The sequence below is a fragment of the Mercenaria mercenaria genome, chromosome 13, assembly GCF_021730395.1.
Source record: "Mercenaria mercenaria strain notata chromosome 13, MADL_Memer_1, whole genome shotgun sequence".
NCBI lineage: Eukaryota > Metazoa > Mollusca > Bivalvia > Venerida > Veneridae > Mercenaria > Mercenaria mercenaria.
The window spans coordinates 39,772,606-39,796,679 of record NC_069373.1 but is presented as its reverse complement, the minus strand read 5'-3'; the positions used below and the strand labels follow the sequence as shown (position 1 = coordinate 39,796,679).

General features: G+C 35.9%; 1 protein-coding gene across 1 annotated transcript in view; it reads right to left on the bottom strand.

Moving 5' to 3' along the window:
- Positions 1-1,518: 1,518 nt before the first annotated feature.
- Positions 1,519-24,074, bottom strand: part of LOC123529415 (uncharacterized) — a 45,277-nt gene continuing 22,721 nt past the window's right edge. The window contains exons 4-5 of the mRNA XM_053520830.1: positions 2,944-3,117; positions 1,519-2,380 (exon numbers count right to left, since the gene is read on the bottom strand). Of these exons, the coding sequence (XP_053376805.1) occupies positions 2,187-2,380; positions 2,944-3,117 (368 nt within the window). The 3' untranslated portion in view covers positions 1,519-2,186. The remainder of the gene's footprint in view (positions 2,381-2,943; positions 3,118-24,074) is intronic.

Sequence of the window (24,074 nt, the reverse complement as noted above, 5' to 3'; positions counted from 1 at the left end):
ATTGGGTGGAAGCATTGACGTTGTCAAGTATATTTAATAATCCATGTATGACAACATCAATGTTTTTGTTGATATATAGCCAAGTCATATTAAAATCCTTCAAGGGGTCTAGGAGATACAGATCGGACACAAATGGAAGGCTCAAACATTTGACCTTGAATTGTGGCCCTTGTTCGATTAAAAAATTCTGGTTGAGGATTTGCATGCTAGTAACATCAAGGCCATATCTCAGTAACCACTTGACCTATTTGATTGAAACATCGTACAAGTCTTCCCAGTGATCACACCTATTAAAATAATAAAGTTTAACAACTCATTCTTTAATATATAACTCTACAAGTTAAAGCCCTTGTTTATTATATTACCTTGACTTATCTCAGCCAATGAAACACAGCATCAAAGCCACCGGTTTATTTTCAAACGCGCCAAAATACATGTATGGTGGCGTTTACAAACATTGCTCAGGGGTCTTTTCATCGGCCATGTGTCCAGTATAAGTTTACAACTTCTGCTAGTTACACATTTTTCTGTGGCAAACAGTCTTAAATAGATACTTGTTATACAAGTGCTATCGCTTTAATATGAAAGCGGCATAGTGCCAAGTGAAATTATAGTTTATTAAGGTCACGTTTTACAATTTATACACACCATATAAAACCATTAAAACATAAGCAGAATTATATGAGAGTATATCTAAAAGCCCTATCTGTACAAGGACTAATGTCCAAAAATAAAAGCCAATACGTTTATCTTTTTACGAGAAAATAATTGTGTATGATGTATATTTTTGTTTGTCGCGATGTGCTATATATGAGTCTGTATCAACTATGAATTAACAAGGGATATTGCTGGTTGAACGGAGGTACAATACAGTTGAAGCACTCATAATCATTTTCAGGCTGCCAACATTGTTAAAATCCAAATAAAATCAAACATGACAAAAAATAATTCAGAAAATGTTTCTATGCATTGGCTCTTTGTGATAAAATGCTATGGTCATCATAACAGATTAGTTCACTGCACTACTAAACTGGTATAGATGTTAGTCTAGGTATTCGTATGTTTAACAACAGCGGTAGAAGATACGCAGGAAAATGTACAAATAATCTCTACTATTGAAACAGCCTCAATGTTTTGGTGAAAAGTTTTCTTAAGTCACAAGAATGTCTATCAATATGAAATAAATTGTAAGTTAGTAAATTAAAGAATTGGTTCCTTCAGCCAACTAAACATGTGAAAAAATATAATAGATAAATATATGTAGTCTGTGGTTTAGGGCATCTTTTTTCTCTTCTTCGACAGCAACAGCAGAATACAACAGCAATCACTAATCCAACAACAGTTGAATTCCAAGTATGGATATTACAGCGATAGCCCAGTCGGGTAATTTACAGCCGGGCTGAGGTTTACCTATAATGTATAAAACTAATATGGAATGCAAATCAATGGAAACACTTTGCACTTTTATAATATTTTTTTCTCAATAATTCTTGAAATCAACAGATACATATGTACTTTCCCCCAGATGAATGAATACTATCTTAAAATAATTGTTACAGGAACTGAAGTCTCCCTCTGTCTATAAATGAATTCAACAGCTCATAATTCTTAACAATCAAACCTAGAAAACCTACATTCCAAAGTGGTTAAATTAATTCATACCAGTAATTATTAATTTAAAGAAAACTTGAATTTGATTCAAAATAAAGTAGCTTAAATTCTAAGCTGACTGCCGGAAAAATCGAACAAATCAAATTCCGGATCCAAACAAAAATGTCTAAACTCGTTTAATTTTCAGTTTCACACATCTACGTGGGCACGAAGAAACAAAACAGACTGTTTCTATTAAGTAAGCTGCGGCAGCATATCTATCCTCATCCCCATTTCGAAACCACTCAAAACTCAACATATTTTTTTCATAGCGTGCAATGACATAAAAAGTTGTAAAAAGTAGAAACCAATCAAAGCTTAATTATTTTGATACGAATATACTTAACTTACAAGTTGTTTGATCGATATTATAAAATTGCATTTCCCACATATACTTTATAACTGTCTGTCAACGTCATCTGTAAGACAACCAGTACCATTGAGAGATGCACAATAACTTTAGCCCAAAGGATAACGGAAACAGTGTTTACAAGCCGGAAACTTTGCCTTAAAGTTTTCTCAGTCATATTATCTGACTAAAGCCGGTAAATGTATTTACCATTGTAGAGAAAATTTCCACATGTTGGGAATCCCACTGGAGGTTTTGGATGATTGCCAGGACTCGCATTTATGACCATGCCCATACCATTTGTATTGTGGAGATCTATGTGACAGTGTAGGAACCACATTCCGGGGTTGTCCGAGATAAAACGAACAACAACGTAACCGCCTGTAATATACAGATATAATGTCGGTACACATTTTTATTTTGTACTTTAAAAATTATTTAATCTCCTATAATAAAAGGTGCGGCAAAATAATTTTAAATCTGAGCTATTTTTATTCGATTTTCTAAACTTTTCCTTTTTTCCATTTTGCGTTCTTCTGGGTGGATTCTTCTTTTGTGGTCAATTCTTAAAATGTTTTGATTATGGAAGTTTTGGATAATTACGGAAACAAAACTTTGATAGATTAGGGAAATTTTGTATCATATTCATAAAAACCGTTTAGTCTAACTTCCGGCAATACAAGGATGTACTAGGCCGAATAATCTGCATTTCCGATACCGAGCTCTCGCTGGCTTTCTACAACTCGAGCGTTGCTGTCCACCAGCAGCACTTTGTTTTTTGTGGCGGTTAGTATATACTGTAAATAAAGTCTTAGTGGTATACACCGTTCATTCATACAATACACCTATGTATATTTCTGTTCATATATATTCTGTTTACAAAACTGTATTAGAAACCTAGGTCACACAGATTTTCTAATTCTTAATCTGATGGTATCCTTTACCTGTAGGAACAACGATAGTATCTTTTAGGGGTGGATAAACATTTTGCCCAGGTATATTTCCGCCAATCCATGTACGATTTTGCCATTCAACTTCTGTGCAAAATCCATATCTGTCCTCGCAACGAATATCATTGGTTTCATCTATCAGCCGTCCGTTTACCTGGTTATACGTACCTGTCAAAGAATGTTTGTATAACTATATTATCAAGGGTGTCATTAATTTATCTTTTTAAAGACTTTGTGTAAGTCATTGATTTCAAGTAAATGATAAAACGGAGAAACATGAAAGAGTTGTGTTTTGCTGAAATTCATATCATGGTATTTTGTAATTACTGTCCAAGATTTAAACCAGCACCGGTGTTACGAACACAGAATCATTTTCAGCAGGATCCGACCTCATTTATTGAAACTAACAATCTATTAATGCATTGATGAATGCAGTTTAAATTTCAATATGTCCCCTAACGTTAAAAATATAATATCATAACCCTAGGCAGTTGTAATATTACTTTTGCCATAGGAAATATTTTCAGTCTTTCTTGCATAAAGTGCTATTATTTAGCTATTGTAATCATGGCTACACTGTGCCCGTCGTCGTATGTCATCGAAATTTTATTGTTAACACTCAAGGGAGCACCAATTTGTACTCAAATAAAATTGTTTAGACTTGTGGGAAAGCCAGATTATCAATTTATCTATATTGAACGTTGTTAGACTGTCTGTATGAAGTGGAAACTCCACAAAGCGCTCAACACGACAAAAACAAAAATGTTGCAGGCTCGATTTGATTGGGTCTGTTTATGGATTGTAGTGGAAATGGATGCTTTCGTTCATGCCATCTAGCCTTTGGTTAGGCAGAACTCAAATTTACACATGCTACAAGTACAGAAATCAATTTAGAGACATCCGCAGATGTGTTCATACGGCGGTGCACGTGGAACCTTCAATGATGCACTAGTGTGTACTTCCGTGAAAAGTCAACTGGGTCGAAACATACGATACCCATTCTAAAAATAGCAAAAATCGTTCTAGAATACGGTACATAGTTAGCGTGTGTACAGACTTGAGACTGCGAATACTAGACCTTGGATGCACGTTTTGTATTTTCGTTTAACAGCCTTCAGTACTTTTCCGGGGACTGACTGTCATAACGTTGTAGTAATTTGTACAGCAGTACAAACTGAGTTAAAGACGATGAAATACAAACCTCTAAGACACTTTTAGTTCTTTTTGGTAATGTTAACCGTACATTTTCGAAGCCACTGTCATTTGTCAACGCGACGCTATATTTCTTAAACATACATATCTATGTCTCCTCTCTTGTTTGGAGCTTTGACGATTATCTAAATTTGAGAACTTTTTTAGCGTTTCTTTAGCACATTTGTCCCTACTGGCCAGTTGTTCCTTGGTTGGCATGTGAGGTACAAATCGGACACAATCCTTGCTTCAACTAAAGTGCTTGATGAGAATCTCATCAGTTCTCCCCGTTGACATGTCAAGAAATGGCGCTTTATCGTACACCGTGTACCTGGCGCCTTCATAATCCTGACGTCTTACAGCTGCAATGTTCTTTGGCGTTACTGCGGTTCGGGGCCTGCTGGGACGAGACTTGTCTTTAAGGACTACCTTACCATACCCACCTGTTAACAGTTTTCTCTCATACTGAAAACTTTCCATATATATATATGTGCACTTACTGAAGAACAACGTACTTTTATCTACAGTCTAATTTCAGAGATTTGTTTGCTTTTCATAGCTACATGTACATGTATTATGCTTAGTGTTTATTACTATATCTGATACAAAACAAAATACCTCCACAACAGTAAAGAATTTTTAATTAAACTTTGCATGATTTTTAAGGAGTTTTTCAAGTATCATTCTTGCTTGTCAAACTTCTACGGAAGCACTTTTCAGAATGACCCTCGTAGGTCTTCTTATCAACTTTCAGAAAAAGGCCTGTTAGCATTTTTGAGGTTACAACTACAATTTGGTCTACATGATATTTAGAATGGTTACCTGAATGAAATTCATGCCAAGTTTGAAACCGAGTAATCTGGAGTATACACCCAGGTCACTCTCAAATCAAAGAAGAGATGTTGTTAAGACCTGATTTAAACGAAACAGTGATAGCAACTGTGATACAATGTTTGTGGTATTAGGTCAAAACCAGAGTCTTATATATATCATAAAATTTTGTGTTAAATTTCATCCAGAGGCCGCACTTGTGTTTGATTTACATGTTATCAGGATAAGTATTTGATTTCTTGAAATCTTAGTCAAGCCTGAAACATTATCAAAATGGGTCAAAAGCTAGGTCACTAAATGATAGAACAACCTTGATCAAACTGAACGTGTTATATATTTCAAGTCATCATGTTTGCCTTTGATAAAATCTTGGTTTTGCTGCATGCTGCATCATATTTGAGTATAAAGTAGGATACAAGAGGTAACATTTTCTACCCTATCTACATTCTATAGATATGTTTGTCTTTAGGTGATCTATTTGTGAAACTGGGTTATCTGGTGTACTACGGGAGTGCTACTAGCTCTCCATGACACTTATGTTTGATATTGCAACTAAAGGATCAGTGTTTTTAAATTAATTATTAGTACAAATATTTTGAGTTCATTCCATCTGGATAAACTGTGTCTAACTCATGCATCCAGTAAGTCTCCCTCAGTAGACGTTTCCAATCACCATTTATGTGTTCTATGGGCAAGAATGAAAAGTCATCAATTGTGTGAAGGTTGGAATTAAAATGTTCAGAAACATTAGTTAAAGATTCAAGATAATGGTTTATATCAAAACGATGACTATTCACATCACATCTGGTTGGTCTGTCCAACATATTGAAAATTACACCTTTCACATGTGATAACATAAATTACATTTTTGGAACTACATGAAAGACTCTTTCTAATTCTGTAGTTTTTCAAAGTTGCAGAAGATGTAAACATTTTAGAATCATTTATAGTTGAACAATGTGATCAGAGCAGCGAGCTCTATTACATTTAGAAATTTGACCATACCTACTTCGTCTTGTAAAAGAAGAATGAACCAGAATATCATTTAAACTAGTAGGTCTCTTGTAAGCAACAATAGGCTTGAATTTAGAAAGGTACTGAACACTCTGCTTATTAGAAAGTTGTAATAAATTCCAGTACTTATTCAAAACCTCCCCAATGTTAGGTAGAGATGGATTGTATGTACATACAAAAGGAATTATGTTATTAGAAGTGTCATCTGTTTTACTATTAATTAGTGCATCATCCATAGACATTGACTTTATTTTATCAAAACACCTTATCAATAATCGACATGGGATAATTTCTTTGATAAAACAAGTTTTTAATTTCTCCAGTTTCTGTACAAAAGAATTATCATCTGAGGTAAGACGTCTGTAACGCTTTGCCTGACTTAGAGGGATACTCCTTTTACAAGACATAGGATGAGAAGAAGAAAATTCTACATTAGTTTGTTTTTCGTGAACTTTTGTACAAATAATACCGCCATCATTCTTATATATTTCAACATCCAAAAAGGTTACCGTTTACCTAGAGATGCTACTGGTAAATTTAATGCTCGGATGATAACTATTTAAATTTTCTATGAAAGACTGAAGCTTATCAAAACTGTGCTCCCAGATAAAGAAAATATCATCCAAAAATCTAAACCATATGAGAGGTTTATATTGACAAGTTTGTAAAAAATCTGATTCAAGCTTGCCCATAAAAACTGAAGCATAACTTGGGGCCATTTTCGTACCCATAGCAGTACCATGAATTTGCAGAAAGTTTTCTCCATCAAACTGAAAATGATTTTTTGTTAAAACCAAATTTATCAAGTCACAAATAGATTCAATAGAAAGCTTGCTTTTGGTATTACCATTCTGCTGCAAGAAAGATTTACAAGCGTCAATACCATCTGCATGAGGAATATTGCTGTAAAGTGAACTTACATCAAGAGTTACTAAAAAAGCATTGTCCTTTAACTTTGGGACTGCTTTGAGTTTAGTAATAAAGTCTGCAGAGTCCCTAATGGAAGAAGGTAAATTTTCCATGTGAGGTTTTAAAATTCCATCAAGATATGCAGAAATATTTTCAGTTATTGAGTTACAACCTGATACAATAGGTCTGCCCGGAAAACCTAATGGCAATTCATTATTATGTTCTTTGTGAATTTTGGGAAGAACATAAAATTGTGGAGTTCTTACATTGTATGGCACTGTTAACAGTTCTTCATCATTACAATTTATTGAATTCAAAGTATTAAGAATTTCTTGTTGCAAGTTTTGCACTGGATTATAATCTAGTATTTATAGTACAATTCATTGTTTAATTGTCTGTGGACCTCGGCACTATAGTCACTTCGGTTCATTGTAACAATAGTAGAGCTTTTATCTGCTTTTTTGATAACAATGTTATCATCCTGTGCTAATGACTTCTTCAGTGTAGTTTGTTCATCTTGCGAAATATTTGAATGAAAATAATACCTTTTATTAGTTTTTAACAGTTCATGTGTGATCGCATCAATGTAAAAATCTAATGATGTATCACGTCCAGCTGGCGGGGTAAATGTTGATTCTTTATATGTCCTCTTTTTGGGGTAATTCTTTTCAGAAGATGTGGAATCAACACTATCATCACCATCATCAGGTGTAGGAGCAAAGAATTCTTTAAGTCTGAGTCTTCTACTAAATTCAAAAATATTTTTTTTAAGTTCAGTTTCAACATGTGCTTTCGGTTTTAAACAAAATGTCAAACCTTTTCCTAGAAGCTGGTATTCTGTATTTGTTAATGTCCGGCAAGACAGATTTAAAACCGTCTCTTTTCCATGTTGAATTTCCTTCCGAATCTTTTTTTGCTTTCTCCATTGCCTTCTGTTCTGGATTCTTTCGAATCTCCTGTTTCATTTAGTTTCTGCAGAAGTTTTAACAATTCTGTTATGGCTGTTTGGAGTGTTTCCTTTTGTTTGCTGTTGTTGTTGTTGTTGTTGTTTAATCCCCTCCATGTGGCATTCGCATATGTTTGTCTCGGAGCACTGCCTGGGGCTGACAAGTAATATGGAAACTTTTCCAGCTTTTGATTGTGGGGGAAGAACCCACGTGCCCATCTGAAATTGTTTTAACGCATGCGCCGGTGCCTGGGTTGAACCACTGATCTTTGAAAAGCGAGCTGGATAGATTCCTTACATGATGAAATCCACTCCAAAATCGAGGATTCGAACGCATCGCTAAGGGGTATGTGATTCTAAGTCAGCGAACCAGAGGCACTGAGGTTATTTTGAAATATTTAAAAGTGTACCACCATTTGATATATCACAAAACATACAGTAACTGACTACATTACATTATGTGTTATGTGTGTTCGTTCAAGCTTATCGTTGTTTTTTGTGGTGTTTTTTTTCAACAATTTTTCCGGTCGTCTAAACGACGGTTTCACTTGTAGCAGCGAGCACAGTGCTAACTCTCTAGCGTATATTTACACTCAATGAAATATCACGCCGTAGACACGTGACATGATATTCCATATAGTCACATTATAATGACAACGGGCTGGCCAGTACTAAAACTCATGTTTGCAGAAAACAAAGCAACAGGTGAAACACCCTTAAGGGCCCAATGAAACAGGCAAGAAGACAGAAATCTTGAATAAATATAAAAAGGAAGCTTCTTGTACCATTTTTCATGTCTTCGGCATGGCACAGCCAGAGATCCAACCCGATACCTTTTGCGACCGAAGCGAGAGCTCTACCACTAGCCTACCTAGGTGATGTGCATGTACTGAAATATTGTTATAAATCCTGTACAGTCGTATACACACTGAGAGATCATTAAAACCATTAAGCATCATATCAGAGACAGGTTAATGAATTTTCTGAAATATTGCTACTATAAGTCCTGGACAGTCTTATACACACTGAGAGATCATTAAACCATTAAGCATCATATCAGAGACAAAATGAATGAATGAATGAGTTCGGTTTTACGGCGAATCGACACAAAAAGGTCATATATCGCCGAGAAAAAGTCAAACGGGTTACGTTAATTGTAAAGCTTAGTTACATAAAACCATAAAAGTAAAAATATATATACATATATATTGTAAAACTCATTTGCAAACATAAAATATGTAACAGTTGTGAATAAAAATCAAATAAGGTTCAGATTTTAGAATATAAGCCGATTTGTTTCAAAAATTGTAATATTTTGTCGGCAGGAATTTGCTCAAACAATTCCTTTAACGATTCAACATTATAGTATAAATTGCGCTGTGGATCGAAGTCTACACAGTCGATTAAAACATGTTTAACAGTAAGCGGTGTTTGACAGGGTACACATTCAGGTTGATCTTCATTGTTAAGAAGATATGAATGAGTCAACCGAGTATGACCTATTCGGCAACGAGAAAGGATGACCTCCTCCCTGCGAACAGATCTATTTCCTTGGGGCCATTCACCTAAAGTAGGTTTAATCTCACGAAGTTTATTGAACGAAGCATTGTTCCATGAGGACTGCCATTTAGTTAAAATATATTTGTTGATATTTGACCTAAAATCAGTATATGGTAATTTCAATTTAGATTGATTTAATGAAAGTGATTTCTTTGCTGCAGTATCAGCATCTTCATTTCCATAAATACCAACATGACTAGGAATCCAACAGAATATGATGGACTTTTTAAAAGATAGTTCATGAACCATGAGAAGAATGTTTTGAATGAGAGGATTTTCTGTATTACGGTTGTGGATTGATTGTAATACAGAAAGTGAGTCGGAAAAGATGATAAACTTTTCTTCATTATATTCTGAAATAAAATTAAGGGCCAAATCAATAGCTTTTGCTTCTGCTGAAAAAATAGTAGCGTTATTTGGCAAACGTTATCTTGATTGATGCAGATGGCTAACGACGGCACATCCAACCTTTGAATCGTCTTTTGAACCATCTGTATAAATTGAAAAATGATCTTTGTAAGTCGACTTGATTTCATTATATTTGGACTTGAATATTTCAGGGTTTGTTTCAGACTTTTTCAAGACGGTTTTCATATCAAAAAGAACTGTTGGCGAATTAAGAGTCCATGGTGGTGTATTCAGAACTAAGTTTTCTTTTATGTCATCAAATTCAAAATCAGTTTCCTTCATAGAATTGTTGATGCGAAATCCAAAAGGTTTAATTTGTTTTGGTTTTCTGTCATACGAATCGTGGTACTTGGGTTTAAATATGATTTTATGAGCAGGATTGGATTTGTTGGCAGCTACCCTCAGAGCATATTGCAATGACAGTTTTTCACGTCTCGTGTAAAGGGAGGGTTCGTTTGCTTCAACATACAAACTTTCAACAGGCGATGTTCTAAATGCGCCAAGAGCAATACGAAGACCTTGATTATGGATAGTATCCAACATTTGTAAATACGATTTCCTGGCTGAACCATAAACAACACAACCGTAATCTAGCTTGGATCTAATCAAAGCTCTATAAAGTCTTAACAAAACCTTGCGATCTGCTCCCCAATCAGTATTTGAAATTACCTTTAAAAGATTCAATGATTTCAAACATTTGGCTTTCAGGTATTTTATGTGTGGTATAAAAGAAAGCTTTTTATCAAATATAACACCAAGAAATTTTGCTTCGTCAACAACGGGTATTTTTGTACCATTTAGAAGAAGTTCAGGGTCACAATGTTGTTTCCGTAATTGACAAAAGTGGACACACTGAGTTTTCGATTGGGAAAATTTAAAACCATTTTCCATGGCCCAAGTCTGAACTTTATTCAAACACTGCTGTAATTGGCGTTCAATCGTACGCATATTTTTTGAACGATAACATATTAGAAAATCATCAACATATAATGAACAATCTGTCCCTGGTGACAAACATTTCACAATATTATTGATTTTGATGCTAAAAAGTGTGACAGATAAAATCGAACCTTGTGGAACTCCTTGTTCTTGCTCAAAAGAGTCAGAAACACGTACTTTAAAATTGCGATCTGATAAAAATTGCGATATAAATGCTGGAAGACGACCTTTTAAACCTAAGTCGTTAGGATCATTCATAATACCATATTTCCATGTAGTGTCATAGGCTTTTTCTAAATCGAAGAAGACAGACACTAAATGCTCTTTTTTAACAAATGCATCACGAATAAAATTTTCCAGCCGAACAAGATGATCAGTTGTGCTGCGCTGTTTGCGAAAACCGCTTTGAAAGTTTGTAATTAGGCCTTGAGATTCAAGATACCAAACTAGTCTAGAATTGATCATACCTTCTAGAGTTTTACATAAACAACTAGTAAGGGCAATCGGTCTATAATTACTGGGGTTAGTGCTATCTTTCCCGGGTTTTGGTATTGGAATAACTATAGCTTCTCTCCAGGAATCTGGAAAAATGCCAGTTTTCCATGTTATGTTATAAATTTCAAGTAGGAGGTCTAATGATTCTTGTGGTAAATGTTTTAAAAGTTGATTATGAATTTGGTCTGGGCCAGCTGCAGTATCATGACATTTGTCTAAAGAGTCAAACAATTCTGTGAGCGAAAAAGGTTTATTATAATCTTCATCATTATTCGAATCAAAATTTAAAGGTTCACTTTCTTTATTCGATTTTATGTTTTGAAACCTTTTATCATAATTGTTTGATGAAGAGTTTTTTGAAAAAGTTTCACCAAGTGTATTGGCAATGTCCTCGTTGCTAGATGCAATAGACTGGTCTGATTTTGTAAGATGAGAAACATTTGAAGTTTTTCCTTTCCCACTTATTTTGCGAATCATTTCCCACACTTTTTTAACCGATGACCTAGAATTAAGTTTTGAAACGTATGAATGCCATGACTTTTTCTTTGCTTGTTTTATAGTTCTACGAGCTTTTGCTCTCAGAATCTTAACTGATTGTAGATTTTCTTTTGTCGGCCGTATATTGAACTTTTTAATGGTCGCTCTACGTTTTCGAACAGCGGTCTTACAATCATCATTATACCAAGGCTTATTTTTATGTTTACCATTTCTTGAAGTTTTAGGAATGGACTTGTCAGCAATATGGGACAGAAGAACTGAAAACCCATCAATAGGATCATAAAAATTAGTAAAATTCTCCAAAGTCAAATCATTTTTACATAGCGTTTCAAATTGCTTCCAGTCAGCTTTATTAAATTTGAAGTATGAAGGGTGGTCTGATGGCAGATTAGAAGTATTTGAAATAATAATTGGAAAATGGTCACTACCATGCAAGTCATCCAGTACTTGCCATTCAAAATCAAGAAAGATGTTCGGTTGACAAATTGTCAAATCAAGTGAGGAAAAGTTACCTGTTGCAGGATGAAGATAAGTTTTGGATTTATCATTCAATAAACAGAGGGCATTTCTTTCAATAAAAGTTTCAATAATTTGACCTCTAGGGTTGCTGTCAGAACAGCCCCAAAATTCATGATGACCATTAAAATCTCCCACAAGCAAAAATGGTTGTGGTAATTGTTTTATAAGATCATCAAGATCTTCAAGATTTAGTTTAAATTTGGGAGGTATGTAAATCGAACAGATAGTAATTGGTCGATGTAATGTTACGTTAATTGCAACTGATTGGATACTTGTATTTAGAACAATTTGTCTGTGCGGACATGCATTATTAATAATAATAGATGTACCACCAGAAGCTCTATCAGTGTTAATATTTATGAAGTTGTACACTGAATAATTTTTGAAAGCTATTTTGTCCGTTTCCTTTAAAAATGTTTCACTAAGGCACATAAGTAAAGGATTATATTTTGATAAGAGAAGGAGAATTTCATTATAATTTGCTTTAAGTCCACGGCAATTCCACTGGATAATTTTACTTTCCATTTACAATGGCAAACAAAAGTTGAACGACTGGAAAATTAAAGTATTAGTGTTGCATTGATTCAGGAGTTGGGAACCTTTTGATCTTCCCTTCCTTTGTGCTGGTTAAACTGGGCGGAGCAGATAATGGCGGATCGTCATCATCCTCCCCCGTCAACCGGTTCAAATCAAGAGGGAACCGGTTATGGGTTTGTATGGGATCATTTGATCCCTTTCCAAACCCATCAGTTTTCAAGTCAATTTTTTGTTTGGGTGTTTGACTCACCCCACGTTGATTAGTAGTTGATGTAGCATTTTGTTTTGACGACTGTGAACTTGCGTAGTTTGGAACATTTTGTACAGCTGGTGGTAGCCTTGGTTTAGCAGCTGCATTTTGAACTGCTGGTGTCTGAACAGGTTTTGCTGGAACGTTTGGCTTTTTGTTTTGAGCATTAAGAACGGGCACAGAATCAGTTTGCGTAGACGCATCAATACATTGAGTTGATTTGTTTGAGGTAGATTTTGTTGTGGAAGAATATGTTGTTGTTAGTGATGGTGGCATAAATTTAGCATTCGCAATTCGTCTAGCCTCAGGAAATCCAATGCCCTGTGTGAACTTGACATTGAGGACCTCCTTTTCGATCCTCCATGTCTTGCAGTCGCGAGACCTGGCCGAATGTTCCTCACCGCAGTTCACACAACACAATGGACCCTTGCACCTGTCAGGCTCATGAGAGAAACCGTTTTGTTTACATTTATGACATATGAATTCGCCTTTGCAGTTTGATTCGTTGTGTCCAAATTTGAAACAGTTGTAGCACTGAAGGGGATTTGGTATGTATTGGGTGACCTCTGTGTGGAGATAACCTACTTTTATAGAACTAGGAATGAATGGGACGCCAAATGTAAGTATAATAGTGTTGGTTACGATTTCCTTTCCATCTCTTTTAATTTTGACGCGTCTGGCAGCCGTAACATGCTGGTCAGCAAGCCCTTGCACAATTTCCTTCTCTGATACCCCAGCAAGGTCGGGACACCGAATGACCCCCCTTGAGGAATTCAGAGTGCGGTGCGCAATGCACTTACACGGACGGCTGAAGAATGATATTAAGCCTAAAAGATTTCGAGCATGTGTTGATTTTTCTACCTCAACAAGTAGATCCCCTGTGCGTAACTTCTTTACCGATTTCGGTACTCCAGCTATACTTTCTAGTGTCTTTTCTATCACAAATGGGGAAATGCTGGTCATTTTGAAATTTTCATCAGCAGATTGAATAAGTAGAAATCTTGGAAAGACTGTGTTAGATGTTGGTGACCGGTAAGGATTTTCACCTTCCGTGCTATCAGAGTCAGTTTCAGTATGCGGCCGTTTGTTTTTATTTATGTTTTCCATATTTAAATGAAATGGATTCATCACTCGCAGCCCCCACCCGCCGCGGAGTCCAACAAGGGAACATGAAAACAGAACGGATATCCAGCTCATACATGTTAGGGATACTGTAGTGATATACTCGGCTAGGTATTTTACAATCTTGTTCATATCACCAGCTGTATTGCAGAAAAAGCAATCAGGGGATTCAAGGGATTGTTACTCTACCCATCCGATTGGCCCTAAGCCACCGCCTTCTAGGAAACATAGATTGAAGTATATATGAAAATATATTGTTAAATGAATTTGTGTGAACGTAATATGAAGTGTGTTGAGCGCAGTAAAATGTGACAGTAGAGCAGAGTAAAGACAGGTTTTGTGTAACGTATTTTGTTCCAAAATTATGTTTGTGAAAATATAAAAATGATCATATGAAGATGCAGTTTGAAACAAACAATAGAAAATGTAAACTAAACGTAAATGTGAGATTTCCTAGGGCTTGGCATGACTAGCCGATTGATCGTATCGGGCCAATACGACCGCCAGAACGTCTACACCGAATTAGAGGCCAAAGATGTGTATTGGCGCCCACCTCCCCGGAAGAAGATGCGCACATGCAAACAAGTACGCATCATCTCCCCGGGATGCCATGGGGCACCTCAACATCCAGGACCCTCCTCTCCAGCTTACGGGCCGCCACCAACGGCAAACAGGTGGCTCCATTTTCGGGGGAGTTGTACCCCTCTGCATGGAGATACAGCCAGCATTTTCTATCCCCCAGCCGGCAAGGGGCAAATATCAGAGACAGGTTAATGAATTTTCTGAAATATTGCTATAAGTCCTGGACAGTCTTATACACACTGAGAGATCATTAAAACCATTAAGCATCATATCAGAGACAGGTTAATGAAATTTTACGTTAGCTTTCGGCTGGACATGCGCACATACAAATGTTAAGGTATACTATTTTCTTAATAGAAACTCATTAAAGACAATTTGAAATTATAATGATAAGTTTGTTATGACCTGAATCTTAAAACGTTGAATATTTATGAAATATTACACTTACACTCTTGATATGTGCCTTTGGGACAATGGATTCATTCCATTCAATATCTTTGTAATAGAGTTCCGCTTGAGCCGGTACTAGGGGGCGTGAGGGTTGTTGTTGCACTTTTCACTACCTCTCATTGACAGACTTAAACCTAGACTGCAATTATTTTGCTTGGTTGCATTCTGTGCTTCCACAGGATCTTTTTTATAGATTTTATTAGTGTATAAGTTCTTACTTTGGTAAGTTTCAATGAATTATATAATTATGCTTTATGCATGGTCTTTCATTTTGTCGAAAATTCACACTTAAAAATTGTTTTACGTAGGTAACTGACCTTTAAACTGCATTAATCAGAGGAACAGTTCGCATGACTTTAGATGTTCTATAGTTTGCTAAAGTAGCGGCGAATATCTCTTAAATTACAAATCGATCATATTATGCTCTTCAGACTGGTTTCGAGCTTACTCTGAACATTGGCATTATTTAAGATAGATATTATGTATAATTTATCAAATATGACGATGTTTGGTTAAACAATGACATTGTTGCTACATTAAACAATCTGACGATTCTCTTAGTATTTCAGATCTTATAATAACTTCATGAGACTAATGCGTTTAGCTTTTTACATACATTTAATACATGTAAACGTATGTTTTCTATATGGTCAAGAATCAACGTGATATACAACCCGTCTAGGGATACAAATATTTACATAATGTACAAACCATATATTAATCATTAAAAACGGTGAAGTAAAATGAACTATTTATCATCACCTTGAAATTACCTACGGAGACTTTTTCCTTGAAGATACAGTTTTTGAACAGGGTTGCTTGCAACTCTGTTCAGTGTAACTAGACTTTGAAATCGAGCAATGGTTTTGTTCTAAAAATAGAAAAACTTGTCATGAGCAATACAACGTCATGTTTGCCGCTATATAACATGTACTGTGTTGGTGCCCCGTTAGAGGCACACGTTTATTTTATAACTTTTTATTTTCTCAGACCATTTTAGAAAAAAATCACCGGTTCTGCTCGCCGCGTTAACAAAACATTGTATTAGTAGTAATTATAATAAGCTGAAGTTCAGGAGAGACGGGACGTCACACCTATATGATGATATACATGTCTTTGTTATATAAAACTTCAAAATTGTTTGAAGTACGTATGTAATTGCTGCACACAGTTCATATGCTGTTATTTTTTTCCGTAAGCAATTCGTCAACAGAAGCTGATTATGGGTGCAATTCAAGTACTCTGATATTAGATCTAGCTGATTGCTTTTTAAATGACTCCATTAAAAGTACAATATTTGATTTCGAAATGAACAATGGATTTCTAACTCTCTTAGTTTGTGCATAGAAAATTTAAGTAATGGTGTTGTTAATTTTCTACTCTGCACGATACAAGAACCAGATGAACCTGTCACGAATATCATTAATTTTGTAGTTTTTTAGCAGAAAAAAATGATTTCATTGATGGGAAATGTTCAATCTTTTTAAGTCCATTTGTTGGCATGGTGCTTTTCACCGTTGTGACTTATGCTGCAGTGCTGGTCTTAGGATCATTGGTAACTATACTTTTTTGTGATAAACAATTAGGCAGGGGAAAAGTATGTATTCTGAACGCTGAACAGGTGGCAACTGCCTTGTCTTGTGGCCACTCATATTTCATATAATTGTGTCAACTGACCAACGTCATAAAGATAATTAGTTTCGACAGGGTTTGGAAACATCTGCTCTACATTGGCAGAATTATAAAAACCTTTTTATCTCATTCCTGAATTTATTTTATTTGGGTTACTGTTAAATGTTTATGCAGAAACTGAGAAAGTCTAACATAACATTAAATAGTATCCTTTTTTCAGAAACACCACATTTCCATGGAGATAACACCATTACAAATACAGTAATTGCGCTACTGTGGCTATGGCTGATTTGTACCGTAAGTACACAGCCGTACAAAAGACCAGACGTGCAGCCTCAAGCAGACAATCTGGCAGACTGTGTATGTCAACCAGATGTCACACTTTGCAAGTGTACTTTTGTAGTAGAGCACCGTCTGTCTATAGAATTACACGAGGAAAGAGAATTAGTTCGCCCTGAAAACGGGTATTTAGTTAAAGTCAATAACAGCAGGACATTAACAGACGAGGAAACTGAACGAGTGATCAAAACTGATGGTGTAGAGTCCAGACTTGTTATTGCCATAAATGGTAAATTCCCGGGTCCCAGGGTAGAAGTATTTGAAAACCAAGAGATTGAAATCACAGTAGTCAATACATTCCACATAGAAAGTGTAACAATTTATTTTCAGGGCATTCATCAAAAGAATACACGTTGCGTTGGATGGATGGAGTGGCTTTCGTTACTCAGTGTCCGATATTACCTGGACAAATGTTGTCTACCGCTTCAAAGCTTATCCTCCAGGAACCAGATTTTATCATGCGCACATCGGAGACCAGCGTAGCATGGGTTTATACGGACCGTTCATCGTTCGTAAAAGAGACACTGAACCAATCAGCGAAATAGTTGTCACATTGCAAGACTGGAATCATAATATGGATGCTGAAACAGCATATATAAGAATGATTACAGAACAGTATGATTTCAATGTTAATCCTAGTAAAATAATACCAACAACCTTCTCTGTAGATCGTGGAAATTTTAGCCGATTTGAATTTCAATCTGGACTTGTTAATGGATAGGGAAGGTACTGGAAGAATTTGAATATTCACAACAGCGCACCACTTGAGAGGTTCCACGTGCAAACCGGAGCATTGTACAGGTTTATAGTAATAGGCGCAATGACCCTTTATCCAATGAGGGTATACATCAAAATTTGTCTCTTAGGTCTTCTGATTGTTTTAACTTGAAGAATACCCCTGTTCACTCGATTATTGTCCATCCTGGTGAAAGGTATGATTTTCCCATAACTTACCAAGATTACAGTGCAAGGAAACAATACTTATTAATTGCAGAAACGATTGAAACTCGTAAAAGTCATGGGACATACCATGCAGCAGAAGCCATAATTGAAGTCGACAACGCTCCAGGAACCATAGATCTTAGTCCTAATAATTACAAAGCTGAAACTTGTACTATTCAATCGGCATGTAAAGTATTCAACTGTCTTTATGGCTACAGCGGAACCAATATTAGGAGTTGTTTGAACTACAATAACAGTTAATGGTACTGTCCAAATTCAAAGATCGGCAAGTTCATTATAGAAATATGGCAGGGTAAGTCTTGAAAAAGGATACGATTCAGTCTGAAACGGATTCAAATAATTATTTCAAAGATTGAACTTCAGGGTATGTATTGCGCTCTTAAGTCCACGAAATCAATTAAAATATGCTGCAATTAAGGTAGTTCTGCACATTTAGATTATTTTGTCTCAAGAATGTAGCATTTGATTTAATTTAGTTTTTCAAAACTTCAGATACTACTTATTAACTGTTGCAAACGAAAAAGATAGGGTCGTGTGCTAGATTTTTTGGTTCACTGATGTGAAATATTTGAACCTCACATATATTTTCATAATGGGAGTCTATGGGACAAACTAAATTTTGATGGCATTTTACGAATGGAATTTTTTCAACATTGTTAATTTTAATGGTGCTTTTTACAGATATAAACATACTGTCTGTCATATGGTCAAATAAAATCTAAATAAAGCTCATCCCGCCGTGCTAGGTGACAGTGGAAGCGACTGGCCAAGACCCTCCAAACGGAATTAAGATGTGGCTGCAGCGATGCCCCATCAGGCTGGCCAGGATGACCGTCTAACCGCCCTGGAGGTGCGCAATTCCGAGTGTCACCCGTTTCGCGGTAGCCAAATACAACGCCTTCTAATTAGGGACGCGCATGAATGGATTAAAGAGATACTGGCTTGGACGTCCCGTAAGCGCATGGCGGCCGATTATGTCTGAGTTGGGTGCCGTTATAACAGCGCACATAATCGGCTGTTCAACAGCTCAGCCCCCACCCCGTGCAAGGTGCGCGACCGGCCGAGACCCATGAAACAGGACCTCGATTCGGCCGCTACGATGCCCCGTAAGGCCGTCTAAGCGCCCTAGAGATGTACCGAATTTCACCCGTTATTCTCTTAAGGTAGCCAAATGCCGTGACGCGCACGAATGGATTAACGAAATTTCCACTGTTCCAATGTACTATCTATCAAAACTAAAGCCAAGGGAACGGACTTTGATGCACCAGTGAGGAAAGAACTGTAGACTGACTTTTATTTCGAAATGACAATGTTGACATTTTCAAAGCGCTAAGATTGGCTTTTTAAAAAGCTCAATTTCGGAACACAGCGGATAAATGACCAGAGGGGTATTTATGTGCCAATATTGGCTTTTTTAAAAAGGTCAATATCGGAATACAGCGGCTACGTGACCAGAGGGGCATTTTAAAGTGCCAAGATTGGCATTTGAATGATGTTCAATCTCGGAACACAGCGGATGGACTACAAGATTACCATTTCAAAGTGCTCAAATTGGGATATTGTTACGGCCATATGAAGGTGGATGTTATAAACATTTTGGGTACCCTGTACTCTAATTATGTTGTCGGCGTGTGATTCTAATCAAATTTGAAAATGATTTATTTATGGGAAATGCCCCGTTGTGTCTGGAACAGAAAACAGCTCAACGGTACCCCGAGGCGGCCGCTAACAGGCTTAAGTTATTTCTTCTCCTGTTCATGCAGGGTTCAATTTATATCAAATATTTGCTTTCAAAGGCAGGTATAATGCATGCATAAATACAAGAAAAATAATTCTACTAAATCAAAATAAACATGTTTCCGCGTACATTTTTCATCTTTGAATGACATGTTACAAAATATGTCTTTAGTGTTCTTATTCCCCGAGTACTTTTTAAACTGATTTTCTGCACGCCATTTTCTCTACATATTCTGTGCTACCAGATATGTTATGTACAATTTAATGGAAAGTGTATAAAAACCTATAAAAACGAATTCTTACACTTAAAGTGTAGCCATGTGCTCTTTGCAACCTATAGATATGCACACTGACAAAGGATTTTCATTAAAGCCTGTAGAATTATACACTAACAATATATAAAGAGGTGTTTTCCATTTTTGTAAAAAAAGGTTTTTATACTGGTAAAAGCCATAAAAGGTATTGAAAGCATAATAATACATGCATTTTAGTCCATTTGAACCAAATGTTCAGGCTGAGCTGCCAGTACAGGTAGATGTCCCGTCAGCCGTCGAATACAAATTAACAAAACTGTAGACGTCACAATTGTGGCCCAATCTTGATGAAAAGCAAGGACAGGAAAAACCACATTAAAAAACGCTGAATCCCATACAAGACAATGCACTCACATGGAAAAGGGGTTATGTCTACACAACGGTTGAGCATAAGTACACATTAATACGAACAAATACAATAATGGTAACATAGATGATACCGTATAGGCACAAACATGTAGGAAGAAGGAACACATCAAGGCATCGCCTTGGAATGGTCGGTGTGAAAACCACCACTTGGGAGTACACCAAGCCTCACACTTTAACCCCTACTACTTCCTTATTACATTACTGTCCGGCAATTCCCTGCACAAGTAACAGTTACCATGGAACACAACTTGATCAGAATAGTTTGCCCTTAAATTTCCAAACACCATGTCAGAAATGGAAATTGATTGGCATTCTATAGGCCACAATATTTGCCAGATTGTCTTAAAATATGGGCAAAATCTTTATCTTTCTAAAATATAGAACAAGTTTGAAGTTGGGTTATACGACGAAACACTTTGCCAAAAATCGTTGTTAACACTCCAGAAGTACATGTTCTACCAGATATACAGAGACATAACATTGTATAATAGAAAATTTATGTCAATTTTGATATTTTGCCATCTATATTATTTTTTTAGTAGGTCTTTAGGTCAAAGAATGAAAATCTATGCTACACTCTATAGGCCACAAGTTTACCCAGTCTACATTCATCTTGGTAAAAATGTATTCTTTTTGAAATCTATATCAGTATCGAAACTGGATCATCTGGATCAAAAGGGAAGCTCACTTAGTCAAATACTAGTAATAACAATACATTATAAACATCCTAGTGACCAATTTATATGGGATCAAAACTAAATTGGCTAACAGAAACCCGTTGTTAACACTCCGGGAACATTTTCTACCAGTTCTTATTGTGATTTGGACCCAGTTGTTTGAAACTTTAACAGACGATTAAGCTAACGGTTGATTAACTTAAAGGGTTATTTTTCGACATTTCAGAAGACTGAGATTATATTTACTTCACAACAGTGGGTGTTAAGTGCTGTGTGCGGCCGTAAAAAGTCGCCCCGACTTCATCTCAGTGTAGTTATATTTTCTGGTCCTTCGGGATCATTGATTTCAAATCATTTAGCTTTGAAGATTGAATACTTCTAAAGTCGGTGCTAAGGTGCGTGGGCAGTGTTGCATTTTCCATTACTGCTCATGAACAGACTCAATCAAACCGAGTCTGCAATTTTCGCTGTTTGCCGTTTTCTGCGCTTCTGAGGGATCTACTTTTGAGATTGTATTAGAAAAAAAACATATGTACGAGGTAGGAATTATAAACACTGAAAATCTTTACAATAAATCGAAACATTGTACTAGCGTCCAAGAATAGTAATTTAAACACTAAAACCAACTGGCGGTTAGTTTAACAGCCGGTTAAAATTTTGAACAACCGGGCCCTGCAGAATAATATTCATTTATAGTATCTATGACATATTTTAACCTGGTTTACATGGCTTTATGAAATCCATGACAAAACAAAGGTTTGGTCATTCAAGTATTAAATTTACCACTTGTTACAATCATAGAATAAAATGTTTTAACTAACTAGTAGTCAACATTTGGATGGATCATCATCAAAATTTTTTGTCGAATTTCTTTTTCCCAGCATAGATAGGTATCTGAATAACAAAAAAAAAATATCACGTTGCATGCAATCCCAACTTCTGAGGTTTAGGAAATTACCATTTAGGAAATTACCACTTGTAGTTTTCAGATATATTATAAAGATATAAAAAGATGGATCCTCCACAGGTCGTCCAACACGACAATAATAAGAATAAAAGTGCATAGACAGTAATGGAAATGTATGCTATTGTCCACGCCCTCTATTCTCGGATTGAGAAGAAGTTAACACTTGCATATGTTACAAGTACCAAAAAACAATGTAGAGACACCCGCTGACGTGTTCATACGGCGGTGTAAATGGAACTTTCGGTGACACACAGAATGCAATTCCATGAAAAGCGATGCATGGTCCCCGGTTAAAATAAAAGACTTGCTCTAAACGTGAAAACAACGAGTAGACCTAAACAGACTGAAATGGGGATCTGCGTATATGGAGCCAGCATAACACAGAAACTGCAAGCCCCATATCCATGGGGTGATTATACAATATTTAAAGGTATGAAAACGCAAGTATTGGAATCACCCTAGCCAAAATAAGCAAGTTTATAACATTAACTGCAAAATCAACCAAAGATATGTACCAAAAACAAAATTATTACGTGAAATAAAATTACAATGGTTGACTTTTGATTGACTTCACCTTGAAGATGTTTTCGTTAGTTATGTTCGGGTGATGTATACAGAAGTTTAGTCTTAGTATCATTCACCTTGTCCAAAAAACAACGACACTTGGAAGAGTATAGATAATTACATTTATTCTAACACTTTACATCAGTTGTCACTTCCCCAGAAATGCAAATGTTTTGCAGTTTGTTCGCGTTATTACTCTCCATCAAAACTGATCAAAACTATGTTTTAAAGCCATACAATCTAAGGAAGATGCTAGCATTGGTGACAAATCTAGAAAACTTTTGAACTATATCAATGAAAAATGCAATTTGTGCATCACTTAGTAAGAAGGTGTCAGTATAATTAAGCTGTTAAGATTATTTCAAAATGTATTATACAAGACTTATACTTTCACAAATGCCTTTGTCACTCTAATTTCCTGATCTTTGTTCTGTTTTAAAATAATACGTACGTGATGCAAAGTTTGTAAATGTTTTTTTTTTTAATTTTCACAAAATTGAAGACTGATTCATGTTCCTTTTCCAAATACCCGTTGTTCTTTAAAATCACATTTCAAAATTCCCAACAAAATACACCCAGGTATTTGCCAGTAACGGATCGACCTACTGACACTTTTGGCACTTTAAGTATAATATGTATGTGCGGAAAAGACTCAAAGAGAATAAAGTAACTCTGACAGGTCATTGCATGTTGTCACTTAAAAGAATGCATGCAAATGACTTAAGTAACATTTACCCAGCGGTGTTGGTTTGCATAGTTTTTACTCACATACTTTTTATTAGCTTATCTTTCCTTAAGCTGTTATGATTATTCACCTTCCGTCGTTTGCCAACACTTCTTAAAGCGGCATCTCCTCTGATACAATCGATGGAATGAAACTTGACATGGATGTTTCCACCAAAACTGTTCATGTATAATATTCCAAAATAATATAGCGCCCTTTTAATGATGAGCACAAGGCACTTTACGTACACTAGTAGCCACTCAGGGTGCTAAATTTACCCCTATCAGTACAGACACAGAGCGACCTCACCAGAGGAAGCCCTCTATACCAGAGAGAGAAGAAAAACTAATAGCTTCTATATATTTTTACTAGCACAACTATAGTGTATAACATTTATATATATATAATTCTTCCAAGTACATTTGACATTTAACAGCACTTCGGGTACGAAAATTAAAGTACCAGTTTAAAATGTTATATAACAGGTTGAGAACAGATTGAGTAAATCTTATTCAGCGATAATTAAGAGTAAATAGTAAATAGTCTTAATCATATATATGATTAGTAAATTGTGTGTAATCTTATTTG